Genomic DNA, 18484 nt, shown 5'->3' on the forward strand with positions numbered 1-18484 from the left:
GAGAATTAAAGTTATCAACTTAAGGAAAAATCCAAAGACACTATTTATCTCTTAACATAAACGAGTCAGAGAACGCGGGGCGTTACAAAGTTAATCAACATTCGTTAACTACGGGTCACTCCACTAAAGACTCACAGTTGCACTCTTCTCACTACAGAATGTTTTCGTGTCTATGGATATACAATCATTAATGGCAAGTCAATCCTTCATGAGTGTTCGTAACCACAGATAGGTCAAATTACCGTTTTACCTCAGTGTTACATCTTGCTCCTTAAATACCACTGCTCATCTAATGAACAACCCGGTTATGGTCATAACCGGAAGTCCCTCTCGGGCCAGTGAGAGGGTGAGACCCCTTGTTCAAGTTCCAAAGTCAACATTTAAGGGAAGACTCATCTACTCCCTAAAGTCGGGGATGAGTGAATTCCATATTGTGAAGTTATGTTCCCAACTTCCCACTCGGTATCGTCCCCAAAATGGTGAGAATATTGAGTTGACGTTTCGAGTCACTCTCACCCATACAGATCAAAGGATGAGCCCCACGGGCAGGAGTCCATAACTCACTCAGGTTTGAGAATGAGATGTGTAGTCATCCTTAGAAATAACGATCTGTTAGTTAACGATATTACATCTAAAGATTGACTATTTTGCGGTTCGATCTTATACAAACTTATTATATAGGATACCCTCACTCGCATGTCTCCACACGAACGACCTGGATCGAGTCGTCTATAACGTTTACAAAGTGGCCCGTATCCATAATATTACCAGGATAAGATACCCAGCCTTATCCATATACTATAAACCCTTTAGGTTATTCATGGGACATTATCCACTCGTATATCAGGGGTATATCAAATATATAGCTCGTATATTAGGGGTATACCAAATATATACCCATTATATATACTGTCCCGGTTACATGATAATAACCTTGGATGTTTAGTTTATTGGATTGTGGACAATGCAATGCAATGAATTCAACACCAAATTTATTGAATAAAACTTTATTGAATATACATTTGTTTTTACATAAATACAAACTACGAGTTTTGGGCAACACACCCAACAGTATCGAGACTGAGCTTTGAAGTTTGAGTTGGAGTACTTCCGGGAGCAGGAAGGAGAAATTCCTGGACCGTGCTAGGCGGAGTTCGTCTTTTTATCGGCAAGGTGCTTTCTCAGGTCGTGCTCTTGCCGGCTGTAATCAACCCCTCCATTGTCGTCAACCTGTACGTCATCGTCAAGGTGGAGAGGTGGGTCTTGGTCGTCACCATCATATTGCAGGTCGTTAGCTCTGCCCTGGACCCTAGAATGTGATCCAGTTCGGTTCGCTCGCATCAATTCGTTATTGGTTTCCTCCATGGTGCGCACACGGTTGCGCATATCATCAAGTTCTCGTTGGAGGGTGGCAAGGACATTAGGATCTGCAGCTGGTGCAGTTCTTTTCGAGGTTTTCCTCGAGCCCCAACCTTGACCTCGACCGATCTTGGTGGGCTTTGGATGAGAAGGTGGTAAGGTCGGATTCGCGTTGCAGGTCAACCTCCGAGGTGGATGTACCTCTTGTCCTACTCGAACCTAGTCTTCAGCTACCTTGGCATTAACTTCGCGTTGAATGCCATTGTTTCCATTCAGGCCTCTCCGATCTGTGGAGTTTGCAAAGTTTGCTAGCTGGACCATATCGGGTTGATTAGTTAACGGGTGACTTAAGTTGTCCTTCCCCACAGACAGCGCTAAATGTTTATGTAGAGATTTGCACAACATCAAACTTCAGTCAAGCTCGAACTCTATCCTCACTCCGACCTGAAACTCTTAACGGAATACCTGCATAAGAGGGCAAAATCTCCGACGCTCAAGTCAGTAAGCAGCTCGGACTCGATATTAAGTTCAAGGAGAAATTCGATACCTGATGGTGAGATGAGGCCCTCTATTTATACGTTTAGGCTCCGGCAGGTGTCATGACAGAGGGTTATCTTGGTCGGAGTTAAGATCGGAAATGTCGGGTTTGAGCAGGTCGAACCTGAACGTTTATACCTGTATTAATAACTTAATTCTGGAGAAAACGGCTAAGTCATCCACCTCGGAAGGTTCCGAGGTAGAGTTGTATAAAACTTCATTTGGGGGCATTCCCTTGCAACAAATCACTGTCCTCCACGTGGCAATCCAGTTTCTACCCCCAAACAACCCAAAGACGTATAAAGGAAGAGCTTTTGGTGTTGTCTTTTGGTTTTACGTGAAGATGAGTCTTCAAAGGTAAGAAATACACAATCCCCTCTGCTTTACTTTTATGTGTTTTCAAATTTCAAAAAGAAAATCCATGAACACGTTCTACCGCTTCCGCTCGAGATTCACATCCCTTTACTGACACGCAAGTCAGTAAGAGGTTGATCTTAGGTTTCAAGCATAGGAACCAGATTGTGTACCCAAGGTCAAAGGGGCGCTCCTATTTATAGGGTGTCCAGTGGTGATGCCCGCACAACCGTTCTGTTAGGCCATTGCCAAATTAGTTAGCCAGTTACCTTATGTTGGACTTCTTATGATGATACATGACTTTTCCTTCAACCAACAGAAGTATGACGTACCTAGCTGTTAGGCCATAGTTGGTCAATCTTTAAAGGTCGACCATTTCATGTTTTCGAGATTATGGAAAACAGATCTTGCATATCGTTCTTTCGTAGCTCTCCACATGGCAAGTATTATTTTACCCTCCAACAAAAATAATTACAAAGTTAATGAAAAAAGAAAGCCCAAAATGAAGAAAGAAAGTTTGTACTTGTTTATATACATTTCATTGCATTTTAAGCTATCTAAGTGTCCATATGCAAAATAATAAAGGTATATTAATAGGAAATACTTTCAAGTATATAATTTAATTTAACGACGCAATTTGAGTATATCCCAAGTGAATAAGGCATCTATTAGTATCCAAAAAGTAATGGTTTAGTTGGACTCCAAAATTATTGAACTAAAATAATAAAAAAGTAAAGTCCTCACTAACAAGAGTTTAGAGGTATATGGAGAAATCTTCTACTAATTTGTTTGCTTGATATTTACGACTTGTCATGCCCACTGTTAACGGTAGTAGCCAGATGCAGAGCAAATAACTTCTTTTTCCAGACCTAGAAAGCTAATGGAATTCAAGAATTTTTTGTTTAACGAATTTCTTAACATATAATATTCAACAAACCTGAAAATAATTTAAATAAATATTATTGCCACGTAAAAAACTTTAAAAAAGAATTACATATTTTATTTTGAGGAGTAAATAAAGTTATTGTATTAATGGCATCTAAGCCTCAAAACTAATTAAAAAAAAAATGTCCCAAGAACAAAGAGTTGATTCGGAATTTGTTGAAATCTAAATATTAGCCTTAATTTTTTAAGGAAAAAAGTTACACCTATTGATTGCATTGCATACGTTTATTTATTTTATTTTGAGAAACATTGCATACGTTTATTTGTTTGGTTCATTGAATTTTTTGATATGGTAACCTTCCATTTTCAATTATCATACCATATTTACGTTTTCATTAAATTTGGTCACCATTTGTAGTTTAAACTCAATTATATAAGGTTTCTATCGTAGAGCAAAACAAATGATCAGAACAAAACCTTCAAAGGACGACTCATAAAAGAAGAAAGAACGAAGAAAAATCAATCAAATACATAGTTATGGCCCATATACGTTCTCTCAAGTTCGCTTTTTTGGTTGCAATGATCTTGTTTCTCAGCGTATTTGGTTTGGGTAAGAGCTAGCTATAATATTTTTTCTCTACATAGTAATTAACAAAGTTTGGGTTGGTATAATATTCACCTTAATTCCCTGCAAAAAATGACATGCTTTGTTTGTTTTAATCAGTGACAGGCAAGCCATTGGGGTCAAAAGCAAGCTCTTTTATACATATCACATGTAATAGTTCAGTTGATTGCAAGGACGCTCGCAACCCTTTCGGTTGTTTATGCGACACTGGCTTGTGCTACTGCCCGAGCATCAAGCCCTTCAACTTCAACTCTCATCAGATTACTAACGAAATTCATTCGGAAGACAACAACAACTAATCAAATAGCATATACAACTCCGTGCATGTGACATACTTGCATGCCAGCTTTTTATGTTGGAGTTTAATTAAAGTTAAAAGAAATAAGATTGACACAGTTGGGTACTATAGTAATTTTATTATTACGTATTAGATTATATTACAAAAGCTATCTTTATCTTTCTATGGTTGTGGTACAATTTGAGAATTGAGGATATCATTTTATTTTAAAATAACCTAATTCAATGAAAAAAAACATTGACCAAGAATATGTTATATCTTTCCAATATGATACGCGTACGACACGATAATTTTATATAACCATAACTGTATTGTGCATAATTCATAAAAACTAAACCAAAGCCAATTTAATTTCTTTGTTATTAAAAATAACATAATATATATATATATATATATATATATTTATTTATTTATTTATTAAGTACAAAGAGTTAGAATGGAAAGATTCAAACTACAACCTCTTTAACTAAGTTCCAGTTGGTAATATAACACAAAACTGTTAGAAAAGTAATCCAAGCTTGATTCACCCGTCAGTTTCGAATTAAATAGAAATTCATAGTGTTATGGTGTTGGTATTTCAAATAAATTTCATCATCTCCAACCAACCAATACAGTTTTTTTTTTCTTTTGAGTTCATACATGTGAGAGTAGGAATTCGAACCACGACTTTTTCGTCGGAGATAGGATAACAAGTTCAGTTATGCTAAGATTGACAACTAACGCAAGTTCTAAACTTTTCTTGTGAAATAATTAAGTCAATCATTATTCTCGAGTCAAAATACCATACATGAAAGATTACTCTGTAATACCAGTATAATGCGTTCAGCAAAAATTCTCTTGGAAACCCAAAAACAAATTATATTGCTCCACCAACGCGCTTTGGTCGCCAAATCCTTCATCTTGGACTTGCACAGTACAAACAAAGACGTTATTGTAAATTGAAAGTAACAAAATTATATTCTATTGTATCATTTTTAAAATTAATATTTCTTTAATTAAAGGGAAAATAGACGAGCAAAAAATACTAACTTGTATATAATTTTTTAGTAAATTAATAAAAGAAAGTTAATGAAAAAATGAAAGTAAAAAATGGAGAGAGTTTCTCTCCTAAAATCCCTTTAGTATTTAACATAGTACTATTGGTGAAAATCAGAATTGACACGTGTAAGGACCTACTCAGTTCGGAGTCATCAAAAGATGGAAAACGGACCCTCCGTACCCGCCGACCTGATCATTGTCGAGCTGAGATGAGCGAACTATATCAACTAACTTGAGGAATTTGACCTTAGGCCCGACAACCGTAACCACTGGTCGGAACGACTCCAACAACCCTGTCTTCCCCGCCTACCAATAAAAGGGACACTCCGGCCCCACGGTTCAGGTACCCAATTCCTCTGAGAACGACATGATACAACTCGAGCTCACACTAACTTGGGCGTCATAGTGTTTGTTCTTTGTGCAAGTTTTATCGAGATCGCACCTCAGAGCCTGTCCTCGTTAGCCCGTTAACCGACCTGTGAGCTCGGCAGAAAACATCATCAACATTTTGTTGGGTTTGTAAGAAGTGCAAACAAAATCCCACATCGGTTAAGGAAATGGGTGATCCATGGTATATAAGGGAGGAAAATTATCTCCAATTGTTTCAGGCCTTTTGGGTGGAACCAAAAGCAAAGCCGTGAGGGCTATGCCCAGAGCGAACAATATCGTACCATTGTAGATATACGTGGGGTACAAGGGGTACTGTTGTCTTAACAAGTGGTAGAAGAGCCATGGAAACCTAGCTGTGTGGGAGGAATCCTCGGGAGTCGAATAAGAGTGATTGGTGAACATAATAGTCATTATGGAACTTGTGGATGAATGTCTAGATAATAGTCATTAAGGAACAAACGCTAAAGCGAAGGGAGTCTGATCTGTTGAAACCGGAGGTGTGGTGCAGTATGACCAAAGGACCATGAAAATGTTCTGTAGTGAGAAGAGTGCAGGTGCGGGTATTTAGTGGAGCGACCCATAGTTAACGAATGTTGATTAACCCAGTTAATGAGTTTGACCGATTAATCATGTATTTTTGGACATATCCGAGGTGCTTTCGTCATACCGTTTAATTCATCTTCTATCGTAGTTAATGAATGTTGATTAACCCGAATTGGTGAGAAGTGCTTCATACTCCGCTTCGTAGTGGGAAGCTCGAAAATTAAAGCGAAGTACATACTCAAACCTCATGCCTCTTGAAGCGGTCAGTAATACCCCACCTCCACATCCTTTGTCGTTTGAGGAACCATTGTTACGGTTGACTTTTTACTGTAGAAATGTATGTCAGTAGGCTTGTTTGACCACGATTTTGAACCCTTTTCCATCATAATTCGCCAAAAACGATTACATATTCTTAAAGTAGAACATGCATAAAACATTTCTTAATAAATTGCAATATATGGTACTTATGGAAAAAAAAAAGAGAAAAACATGGTCAAAGTTTGAAGAAAATAACAGTTCTCCAATGACGCAGGAAATTGTGCCTGGCGCAATTTGGGAGCTTTTTTTTTCTAACTTTGCCAAAAGTGCGTTTTGATTAATGAAGACAAGGAGGACATTTCCTATAAGTTTGAATCAAGCTAAAACCGTGAGTCAAAGTCAAAAAGAGGTTGTTAGGTGAATCTCAACCCATTTCCACCTAAAAAGATGGGGAGTTCAACCAACTCAAGGGCCTACAAAGGGAGCCTCTCCCTCAACTTCAAATAATCCCTTCCAAGCTCGTTTTCAGCTTCATTTCATTCTTTCTTAGTTGTAGAACTCGTTTTTATGCTTTAGATTTATGTTTTAGTTGTTATTTCCTTGCTTATCGTATTGCTTTTAAGTAAAGTTCTACCTTTTTGTTCTTGAATTATTCTGTTCTTCTTTAGTTATTTAGCGAGTTTACAGTCTCCTCACGCTCGAAAGAGAAGATGGTCAAGCTAGAACTCCTTGTACAGCTCATTTATTCGTTTTAATTGAATGGAAATTACTTCCTTTATATTTTCGTGCATTTTCTCTCATTTAATCATGTTTTAAATTAGGTATCAACTTCTTTGTGGGAAACCTTAGTCAAAATGATTTGATTTTTAACACGCTCGGGATTTTGCCGAGAATTGCGCCTGATACTATTTTAGGTTGGTTTCTAAGAACTTCTTTTTACGTTTTTTTTTTCATGTGGCCAGTGGGAACTTGATTTATAAACTAAAGCCTAACCTTGAGAAGGGTGAGATAGGTAAAATAATAGGAAACCAATATGGGATGTGACTTAGACATAAGCGAATAAAACATGGCCGTAGACATAGACCCTCTGACTAATAATGCAAATGAGTTGATAAATATTCTATAGGATTGTAATCACACATAGACATATGATTTTAGGTTACCCTAGCCTCTACAAGAATCAAAAGCGGTAGTGAAAGAGTAGAACTTAGTTTCCCAAGAATAGCTAGAATTGCGCTTGGTGCATTTTCCCAATGGTGTGTATTTTCCATATTTTGCATCGAAACTAAGGTAGGAAGCAAAGAGGTTGAGTTCTATAAAATTGATCGAGATATAAAACCCCAAACAACAACATTTCAACTATTTCCTTTACCAACCACAATTGCATATTTGAACCTTTCACTTCTTAAAAACTGTTTTGAAAGCATCAGGTCCCTGATGATTTGACATTGGATTACTCCCAATTATTACTTGTGAGCGTGTGCGCTTGCATGAGTCTCTAATCTTCTTAAAGGTAGAGAAAGTCCCAACAAGTTTTTTGGCATTATTGCTGGGGACTTAATTTTCAAATCATATTCTTTTTTAGTGAATTGTTTCATGTGTGATTATTGCATACCTCTATCATTGGACTTAACTGTTATATCTAACATTTAAGGGAGTTGTGTATGAGCACAAGGCCTGGTTGGTTGACATTTGATCCAGATATTGAAAGAACCCTTAAAAGGATAAGGCACGAGCTGAAGTTGAGAAAAGAAAGAGAAAATAAAAGAGCGAAAGAAGTTGAAGAAGGTGAAGTTGAAGAATAGACAATCGAGATGAATCGAAATCCACAAGATCCTTCACCTCCACAAGATCCACCTGTGAACGAAGATATGGTAGGTGAAGGAGCAGCAAATCGAGTAGCAGGATAACTTCCTAATCCAATCCTTCTAGCAGATAACTGAGATGTAGCCATGTGGAACTATGTCACTCATGTAGAACTATGTAGCCAGATGTTGCAGACGATGGGCTAGTTCAGAGGATTGATTAACGAAGACCGTTACTCACATCTCAAATCTTTTATTGAAATAGCTAATGCATTTTCATTTCCTGGCGTCTTTGACGATGCATTAAGACAAAAAATGTTTTCTTTTTCTCTCAGGGATGGTGCAAGGACTTGGCTAAACGCGCTAGAACCAAATTCTATCATCGCATGGGCGGACGAGGAACGAAGCAGTTTGACTAGGAACGCAGTCCTTCGAGAATACATTGTGTCTTTTCGACAAAACGAGAACAAAGCAGTTCAATAAGCTTGGGAGCATTTCAAATAATTACTTAGAAGATGCTCGAACCATAGATTGCCCACATGTGTGCAGATATAACAGTTCCATTGAGGATTGGATCGTTCATTGAGAATGATGTTGAACACCGCAGCCAATGGCTCATTGTTAGAAAAGTCGGTTAATGAGATCGTTGATATTTTGAACAATATGACAAACATTAATGACCAAGGAGTAATAGGAAGGTCATTGCCAAAGAAACAAGCATCAGCCGGAATCTTTAAGTTAGACACAATAGCCTCAATGTAAGCCCAAACGGCGACTATGAACCAGATGTTGAAGCAACTGACACTGGAGAAGGAAACCAAAACTGTCACTTCAGAGGCGATTCTTGAACCCTATCATGTTTTACAAATTTCAAATATATCTTGTGTTTATTGTGGTTGTTTATGCAAAGATTTGCACAACAGTGTGTTCCTGGTTGTAGCTCGAACCCGGCCTCTGGACCGACCTGAACACTTGGGCGGACCTGCACAAAAAGGTGAGCACTCCGACGATCAAGTCAGTATAGGTCGGATTCCAAGTCTAGTTCGAAGCCAGAAATCATCGTACTTGATCGAGGAGTGAGGTCCCCTACTTATGGGTGGTGGTCCCGCTAATCTAGTGACTGTTACGTTCGGTAATCTCGGGACCGTCGGTTACATCCGGTAACCTCGGGACCGACGGTTACGCCCGATAATCACGCCGCAGACAGTTGCGCACCTCGGCCCATACTGAGCTCCTCGGTGTGTCGGACCTGAACCAGGCTCACCTCGGCCCTCACACTTGGCATTTGTCGGCGTTGGTGGCGGCCATCTCGGCCTTCCGAGCTGGGCATGATTCATGAGTCATCTTGGAGCACCAATAGGGGTCTTCCACGTGTCCCGAGTATTCCCTTCCCCAAACATTGGCCCCCTCTCTGTCTGGTCCGATCTCGACCTGGCAGAGAAGTTCATTCGACTTGCTTTGGACACGTGGCGACTTCCTATTCGTGGGAAAATACAACCGTCGCGGAAGATTTATCGTTGGAATATTCAAATATTCCGACGCTTCGGATCTCAGAGAGGATCCCAGCCGCTCGTTGATTACACGTGTACGGTGGGGAAGTTCTTCCGACGGGCTATAAGTGCCCCCAATCCTTCAGATCATACCTTACGTTCCTTGTATTCTTGGAGTTCGATCTGAAGGCAGCTCGAACCCTTGGTAGGTCGGTCTCTTCCCTCTCTCTTTCGAACATAATTGCCATGTCGTCCTCTATTAGCAGCAACCTAGGATCCGATTTAGCTCGTAGGTTAGAGTCCGAGCTCGAGGAGATAGAACACTTTAGAATCTCCGATGACGGGGAGGATAGCGACGCCTCCACTTCAGGTCAGGGTTTGGAATACCCTTCTAGGATACCTGAGCACTACCTCGGATCCCTTCGTAGGTGGTTCGCTATCCCTGAGAACATCCTCCTCAGGCTTCCGGAGGAGGGAGAGAGAGCTGGCCATCCTCCAGAGGGATGGGTCACCCTCTACTTCAAAATGTTTGAGTACGGCCTCAGACTTCCCCTTCACCCTTTTGTCCAAGAATTTCTCTTCCGGACTGGGTTCGCTCCGGCTCAAGTGGCCCCCAATGGGTGGGGTGTCATTTTCGCTTTGGCCATCCTCTTTTGGCTTCGAGCTCGGGATAGTGAGGAGGCCGAGCTGTTGGACGTAGACCAGCTCCTCGCGTGCTTCGAGGCGAAAAGAATAGCGAAGAAGCCTGGTCGGTTCTATATGTGCGCAAGGAAAGGCGCAGGCGGTATAGTTAAGGGGCCGACCTCCATCAAGGGATGGGTGAGGAAGTGGTTCTACGCTTCGGGGGAATGGCTTGCAAAGGACGAGTCAGGTCGTTCCTTCTTTGACGTCCCCACTAGGTTTGGGAACCTAGGTACGGAGTAGTTCTTACTTTTCGTAATTTTCTTCTGTCATTCAGGTCTAACTCGGATTTTGTCCTCGTGCAGTTTCAATCCGACCAATCCCCGAGCTTACGCAGGCCTCCTTCGATACTCTGAAATACTACAAGGAGCGCTTTCCGAGGGGTAGGAAGGTCGGAACCCTGGTGACTGACGAACTGCTGCTTGAGTCCGGGCTACTAGATTACAACCCTGCAGTTCGTCCCATCGAATCCTCAAGGCCGAACTCTGAACTTGGTATGCCGAACTTGCCTTCCCCCTTTTTCCTCTAACCTTGTGTTGACCCTTGTTTTTATCTTGTAGCCATGGTTTGCGAATTTCCAAACGGCGTGAATCGCAAGTCTAAGGGCCGAGCCCATGCTCTTGAGGCTGCCCAGAGTTCGAAACCTCCCACCCCTGCCGTGGTAGGGCCTGCCTCGGAAGATGCAGCCCCGGTGATCGAGCTGGAGTCTTCTGGGGGTCCTTCGAGGGAGAAGCGCCCCAGGGATCAGATCGGGGCGGTGGACGCCCAGACCGAGGCGGCGGACGCCCCGCCTTTGGGCGAGGAGGCGAGTGAGGAAGCCCCTCTAAAGCGAAGAAGGAAGAAAAAGAAGGCGATCTCTCCCTCGGAGGTCGGAGCTTGCAGGGTCTTGCCTGCAGGTTGGGCTGATCGGGTGGACGATCCCACAGCCAGGATGGGCGGGACGTCCGATGTGACGGCGCGGTTCAGAATTGAGCCGTCAAGTCTCGGGGTGAGGGAGCAGGTGACCCGCATCTTAGCTGCGAGTTTGGACAGCTGCCTAAGGAGGACGTCCAAATTTGTGAGCGCCCCTGGGTCCGTTCTGCAGAGGACCATTGACTACGCCGCCGAGGTAAGACTAGTGCCCCATTTTTTGCTTGATTTCGCCCAACAGGTAGTTCGATCTAACTTTTTTCTTGTACCATTTCTCAGGCGTTTGTTGCTTCCATTCAATCGGCTCTGGTTATGAAGGCCGAGCTGGATGGGAGGGAAGCTTTGGCAGCGAGGGAGAAAGAGGAGTTCTCCGCTGCCTTGGAGGCTGCTTCCTCCACCATGAAGGATGAGCTGCTGAAGGCTCACTCCGAGGTGGAGACATTGAAGGCCGAGCTACTGAAGAAGGAGGAGGACAGGCGCAAGGCTCAACTCCGAGCTGCCCACGCCATCACCAGGGGCTTGGAGAGGGAGAAGTTCCAGCTCCTGAAGGAGAAGGACGACATGCTCCAGGCGCTCGAAGTGAAGGATAAGGAGACGGCGAAGGAGCGCCTCAGCAATGGAGTCCTGCTCGAGGAATCGTTTAGGCAACATCCTGACTTCGATGGATTTGCCAAAGACTTTTCTGACGCGGGTTTCAAGTTCCTCATGAAGGGCATTGCTTCCGACATGCCCGATCTTCAGATCGATTTCAGTGGTCTGAAAAGGAGGTATGCCGAGAAGTGGGCGTCTGGGCCTAGCGGCACCCCTGGCCCTCAAGCGTTGGTGGATCAGTATGTCAGGGATCTGGACTCTGACTACTCCGATCCCGAAGAGGACCAGGTCGACTCCACTCAGGAGGGCGCTCCCCCAGCAGGCTCTTATGCGACCACCCTTCACGAGGCTTTTCGCTGTTCTCCCTCCCTTTTCTTTTTGTTTGTAAGTGTCAGGGCAGAGCTGCAAGGTCTATAAGCCTTGGCTCTGCTCTTCATTCAATAAAGAGACTCCCATTAGCTTCTACTTTGTTGTTAGCGACCTTTTTCTTTGCTTTTCCTTTGAACTGCAGCTAATGTCACCTCGCACCTCTTTACTTTTGAGGTCGCGCCTTTAATTAAAATAATTTGAAAGTTTGAGTTTGAATCTCTTAATGTTCAACACATTGCACCAACTCTGGATTTTTAACATTTCACCCTTAACTTAAAAAGGTAAAAAGGCTAAAATCCGTAGCTATTCTTCATATCGTTCCTCGTATCCTTAGGCTTCGAAGGATCGAATTTGAACGAACTGCTGGAATGCGATCGCGTGGGAGTCCGTGGCCCCCATTTAATTTCTGGTCGAACTCGGAAGCACGAAATTAAATCATCACATTAATGCCGATCATAATGCTTTTGGAACAGTCGTTACAAATTCATTGAAAACCCTTTTGGCATTTCAAGGATAATAACGCTTCAGGTGTTCCGCGTTCCACGAGTGCGCGAGGACATCTCCTTTCAGATCGGCCAATACGTACGTCCCAGGTCGGACTATGCCCTTGATCTCAAATGGGCCTTCCTAGGCCGGATCAAGGGCACCCACATGCGTTTGGACCCTCCTTCAGACCAAATGTCCGACCTGAAAGGCCCCAGGTCGAACGCGGGCATTGTAATGTCTGGCAATCCTGCCCTGATATTCCGCCAGGCGTAGCTGGGCCATTGCTCTTCTTTCTTCCAACAAGTCGAGGTTGAGGAGCAGCTCTTCCTCATTTGTCGAAGGCTCGTAATGCTCTACTCTGTCAGATGGCATGCCGATCTCAACCGGGACTACAGCTTCGGAGCCAAAGGCCAGGGAGAACGGGGTCTCACCCGTCGATCCCCGTTGGGTGGTCCGGTACGACCATAGAACTTCTGGTAGCTCCTCGGCCCACCTGCCTTTCTTGGAGTCCAGTCTAAGTTTGATGCCTCGCTTGATAATCTTGTTGACCGCCTCCACCTGCCCATTTGCTTGCGGATGTGCGGGGGACGAGCTGAGATGACTTATGCCAAGTTTGCTGCAAAAGCCTTTGAACTTGGCGTTGTCAAACTACTTCCCATTGTCTGTCACTATGGCCTGTGGTACACAAAAGCGACATATGATATTCCTCCATACGAAGGACGTGACCCTGGATTCCGTTATGTGGGAGAGCGCTTCGGCCTCGGCCCATTTGGTGAAGTAATCCACAGCAACCACAGCGAACTTGGTCTGGCCCTTGCCCAAAGGGAAAGGACCAATGATATCTACCCCCCACTGCGCGAATGGCCACGGGGCCGAGATGGGGGTGAGTAGCTCGGGAGGTTGGTGGATTATGGTTCCGTAGCGTTGGCAATTGTCGCAAGTTCTAACGAACTTCTTGGCGTCCTGGCTGAGGGTCGGCCAATAGTATCCTTGTCGGATCACTTTGGCTGACAGCGACCGGGCGCCTGAGTGATTGCCCCTCTACCGCCGCTGCTCCGACCTCCCTCTGGTAGGCATCGCTGGCATCTAGAGGCCTTCGATCCGTCGTATTGGTTGAATTCGCTGGTTGAACCATGTTCGCTCGCGTGTTGGTTTAAAGGAATTGGGATGACTTAGATTGTCAGTCGTTCCCACAGACGGCGCCAAATGTTTATGCAAAGATTTGCACAACAGTGTGTTCCTGGTTGTAGCTCGAACCCGGCCTCCGGACCGACCTGAACACTTGGGCGGACCTGCACAAAAAGGTGAGCACTCCGACGATCAAGTCAGTATAGGTCGGATTCCAAGTCTAGTTCGAAACCAAAAATCATCGTACCTGATCGAGGAGTGAGGTCCCCTACTTATGAGTGGTGGTCCTGCTAATCTAGCGACTGTTACATTCGGTAATCTCGGGACCGTCGGTTACATCCGGTAATCTTGGGACCGACGGTTACGCCCGATAATCACGCCGCAGACAGTTGCGCACCTCGGCCCATACCGAGCTCCCCGGTGCATCGGACCTGAGCCAGGCTCACCTCGGCCCTCACACTTGGCATTTGTCGGCGTTGGTGGCGGCCATCTCGGCCTTCCGAGCTGGGCATGATTCATGAGTCATCTTGGAGCACCAATAGGGGTCTTCCACGTGTCCCGAGTATTCCCTTCCCCCAAACAGTGGTGATAACCACTTCTATGAGAACTGTCCAGCTAATCCAGCGTATGTTCTCTATGTAGGTCAAGGTGCCCAAAGAAATTTCAATCCATATTGAAATACCTACAACTCTTGGATGGAGGCACCATCCAAACTTCTCTTGGAGTAACGAAGGAGGAGCAAGTAGCAAGGCACAAGCACCCACTCAACAATACAAGCAAAACTACACTCCTACTGGCTTTCCTACTCAACCCGCGTTGCCGCCACAACAATATAATCAACAAAGAGCTCAAAATAACACTCAACAAAGTGGTAACAACAAAAGTTTCAAGGCCCTGATAAAAGAATACATGGAAGGACTGATGCTGCGATGAGAAACTTAGAGATGCAAGTGGGGCAGATAGCGAAGGACCTAAAATCTAGACCACAAGGTACACTGCTAGGTCACACAGAGAATCCAAAGAGAGATCTGAGGGTAAAGAGCAATGTAAGGCGGTCATCACAAGAAGCGGACTAAGTTATGATGGACCCTCACTTCCAGATGAAGGAATCGATGTGGCTACACCTATTTCTGCATCCACCTCCACTCCACAACTAGAAGAGAAAGCAGAACCTGTAAGTTCCGAAGAGAAAGGTAATAAGACTGACAAAGGTAAGCAAGTAGTGCCAGAATACCTCCACTCCACAGTACTTTATGTTAGGAAAAGAGAGATCACTATGGAGGTCAATGATGAGGAAGTCACCTTCAATGTCCTAGATGCAATGCATCTCTCGGATCAAGTTGAGGAGTGCTTTCCAATAGGGGCAACATTGGAGGAACCTCAGCAAATGATTGAGGAAGACTTATACGCAGATTTCAATGCCGTAGAAGAAAAAGCAAAAATTGCGCCTGGCACAATTTTGAAACATTTTTAGCATTTCGAGTTTTTGTAGCCAACATTATCTGACTTAAAAGTCTTGCAACCTTCCATCATTGATCTTCCAGAACTGGAGAAGAAGCCCCAACCCTCTCATTTAAAATATGCTTATTTAGGTTTAAATGATACTTTGCCGGTTATCATTTCTTCGTATTTGACTGATGAACATGATTCTTTGCTTTTACAGGTTTTATCTAAGTACAAGAGCGCTATTTGATGGACCATAGCGGACATAAGAGAAATTCGCCCTACTTTTTTCATGCACAAAATCATCCTAGAATAAGGAGTAACCTATTCTATGGAGAGCCAAAGGATGCTCAACCACAAAATAAAAGAGGTGGTCAAAAAGGAGATAATAAAATGGTTTGACGCCTCGGTGATCTACCCTATTTCAGATAGTAGCTGGGTTAACCCGGTTCAATGTGTTCCCAAGAAGGGTGGTATGATGGTAATAAGTAACTATGACAATCAGTTGATCTCGACAAGGATGGTGACTGGTTGGAGAGTGTGCATGGACTACCGTCGCCTAAATAAGGTATCTCGAAAAAACCATTTTCCACTTCCTTTTAATGACCAAATGCTTGATCGTCTTGTAGGGAAGGAGTGTTATTGCTTTCTAGATGGGTATTCTGGTTACAACCAGATTATAATAGCTTCGGAAGACCAAAAAAGACCAATTTCACGTGTCTGTACAGGACATTTGCGTTCCGGAGGATGCTGTTCGGTCTTTGTAACGTTCCCGCCACCTTTCAGAGATGCATGACGGCTATTTTTTCTGACATGGTAGAGAGAACAGTAGGAAATATTTATGGATGATTTTTCTGTGTTTGACGAGTCTTTTGAAGTTTGTTTAGAAAATTTAGACAATGTTTTAAAAAGGTGTGAAGAGACTAATCTTGTGTTTAATTGAGAGAAATGCCATTTTATGGTACATAAAGGTAAAGTCTTAGGTCACATAATTTCAGGAAAAGGAATTGAGGTCGACAGGGCTAAGATAGACTTGATTGCCAAACAACCCCTTCCCATTACTCTAAAAGATGTTAGAAGTTTCTTAGGACACGCAGGTTTCTACCTCCGTTTTATAAAAGATTTTGCGAAAATTTCTACACCTTTGTGTCAGTTGTTAGGAGTAGATCGACCCTTTGATTTTGATGAAAATTGTTTGAAAGCTTTTGAGACACTTGAGGATGCACTTAGTTCAACACCCATCATAATTGAACAAGATTTAAATTTGCCATTTGAACTAATGTGTGATGCAAGTGATTTTGCAGTGGGTGCGATGTTAGGTCAGCGAAAAGGTAAAGTTCTTGATCCTATTTATTATGCAGATAGCGAAGGACCTAAAATCTAGACCACAAGGTACACTGCTAGGTCACACAGAGAATCCAAAGCGAGATCGTAAGGGTAAAGAGCAATGTCAGGCGGTCATCAAAAGAAGCGGACTAAGTTATGATGGACCCTCACTTCCAGATGAAGGAATCGATGTGGCTACACCTATTTCTGCATCCACCTCCACTCCACAACTAGAAGAGAAAGCAGAACCTATAAGTTCATAAGAGAAAGGTAAAAAGCCTGACAAAGGTACGCAAGTAGTGCCTTGCACTACTCCGCAGGTATGTAACGTTAAGATCTACCTTTCCCCCAATGATTAGATAAGAAAAATCAGGATATTAATTTTAGGTAGTTTTTTTAGATTCTAAAACAGCTGCATATAAATATACTTCTCATATATGCCTTAGCACAAATGCCTAACTACACCAAGTTTTTGAAAGATATCATTTCTAAGCGTAAGAAGGTAGGAGACCATGAGATGGTACCCCTAACAAAGTGCAGTAGTCATGCTCTAGGGAATCCATTGCTTGTTATGTGTAAGGATACAAGTAGTTTTACTATCCCTTGTTCGATGGGAAGTAAAAATCTAGAGAGAGCATTGTGTGACTTAGGGACAAGCATTAATCTTATGCCTCTTTCAGTCCTTAAAGAGTTAAATATAGGCGCAGCTCGCCCCACTATTGTGACTTTGCAACTAGCGGATAGGTCCATAAAGAAGCCAAAAAGGAAAATAGATGATATGCTTGTTAAGGTCGATAAATTTACTTTTCCCGCTGATTTCATAATTCTAGATTGTGAAGTAGATCTTGAGGTGCCGATCAATCTTCGGAGGCCCTTTTTAGCAACTGAAGACACAGTATTCTACGTTAGGAAAAGAGAGATCACTATGAAGGTTAATGATGAGGAAGTCACCTTCAATGACTTAGATGCAATGCATCTCTCGGATCAAATTGAGGAGTGCTTTGCAATAGGGGCAACATTGGAGGAACCTCAGCAAATGATTGTGGAAGACTTAAAAGCAGATTTCGATGCCGCAGAACAAAAAGCAAAAATTGCGTCTGGCACAATTTTGAAACATTTTTAGCATTTCGAGTTTTTGTAGCCAACACTATCTGATTTAAAAGTCTTGCAACCTTCCATCATTGAACCTCCAGAACTGGAGAAGAAGCCCCAACCCTCTGATTTAAAATATGCTTATTTGGGTTTAAATGATACTTTGCCGGTTATCATTTCTTCGTATTTGACTAATGAACATGATTCTTTGCTTTTGCAAATTTTATCTAAGTACAAGAGGGCTATTGGATGGACCATAGCGAACATAAGAGAAATTCGCCCTACTTTTTGCATGCTCAAAATCATCCTAGAATAAGGAGTCACCTATTCTATGGAGAGCCAAAGGAGGCTCAACCACAAAATAAAAGAGGTGGTCAAAAAGGAGATAATAAAATGGTTTGAAGCCTGGGTGATCTACCTTATTTGAAATAGCAGCTAGGTTAACTCAGTTCAATGTGTTCCCAAGAAGGGTGGTATGATGGTAATAAGTAACTATGACAATGAGTTGATCTCGACAAGGATGGTGACTGGATGAAGAGTGTGCATGGACTACCGTCGCCTAAATAAGGTAACTCGAAAAAACCATTTTCCACTTCCTTTTAATGACCAAATGCTTGATCGTCTTGTAGGGAATGAGTGTTATTGCTTTCTAGATAGGTATTCTGGTTACAACCAGATTACAATAGCTTCGGTAGACAAAAAAAAAACCAATTTCACGTGTCTCTACAGGACATTTGCGTTCTGGAGGATGCTGTTCGGTCTTTGTAACGCTCCCGCCACCTTCCAGAGATGCATGACCACTATTTTTTCTGACATGGTAGAAAGAACAGTAGGAAATATTTATGGATGATTTTTCTGTGTTTGGTGAGTCGTTTGA

At 42.8% G+C, this 18484-nt stretch overlaps 1 protein-coding gene across 1 annotated transcript; it reads left to right on the forward strand.

Moving 5' to 3' along the window:
* Positions 1-16966: 16966 nt before the first annotated feature.
* On the forward strand, positions 16967-17638 carry LOC148213073 (uncharacterized). Its single transcript, XM_088120153.1, has one exon. The coding sequence runs from the start codon at positions 16967-16969 to the stop codon at positions 17636-17638; it is 672 nt and encodes a 223-aa protein (XP_087976279.1).
* The last annotated feature ends 846 nt before the right edge of the window (positions 17639-18484 follow it).

The sequence above is a fragment of the Momordica charantia genome (assembly GCF_013281855.1).
Source record: "Momordica charantia cultivar OHB3-1 chromosome 1 unlocalized genomic scaffold, Mcharantia_2.0 BLBB01000001.1, whole genome shotgun sequence".
Lineage (NCBI taxonomy): Eukaryota > Viridiplantae > Streptophyta > Magnoliopsida > Cucurbitales > Cucurbitaceae > Momordica > Momordica charantia.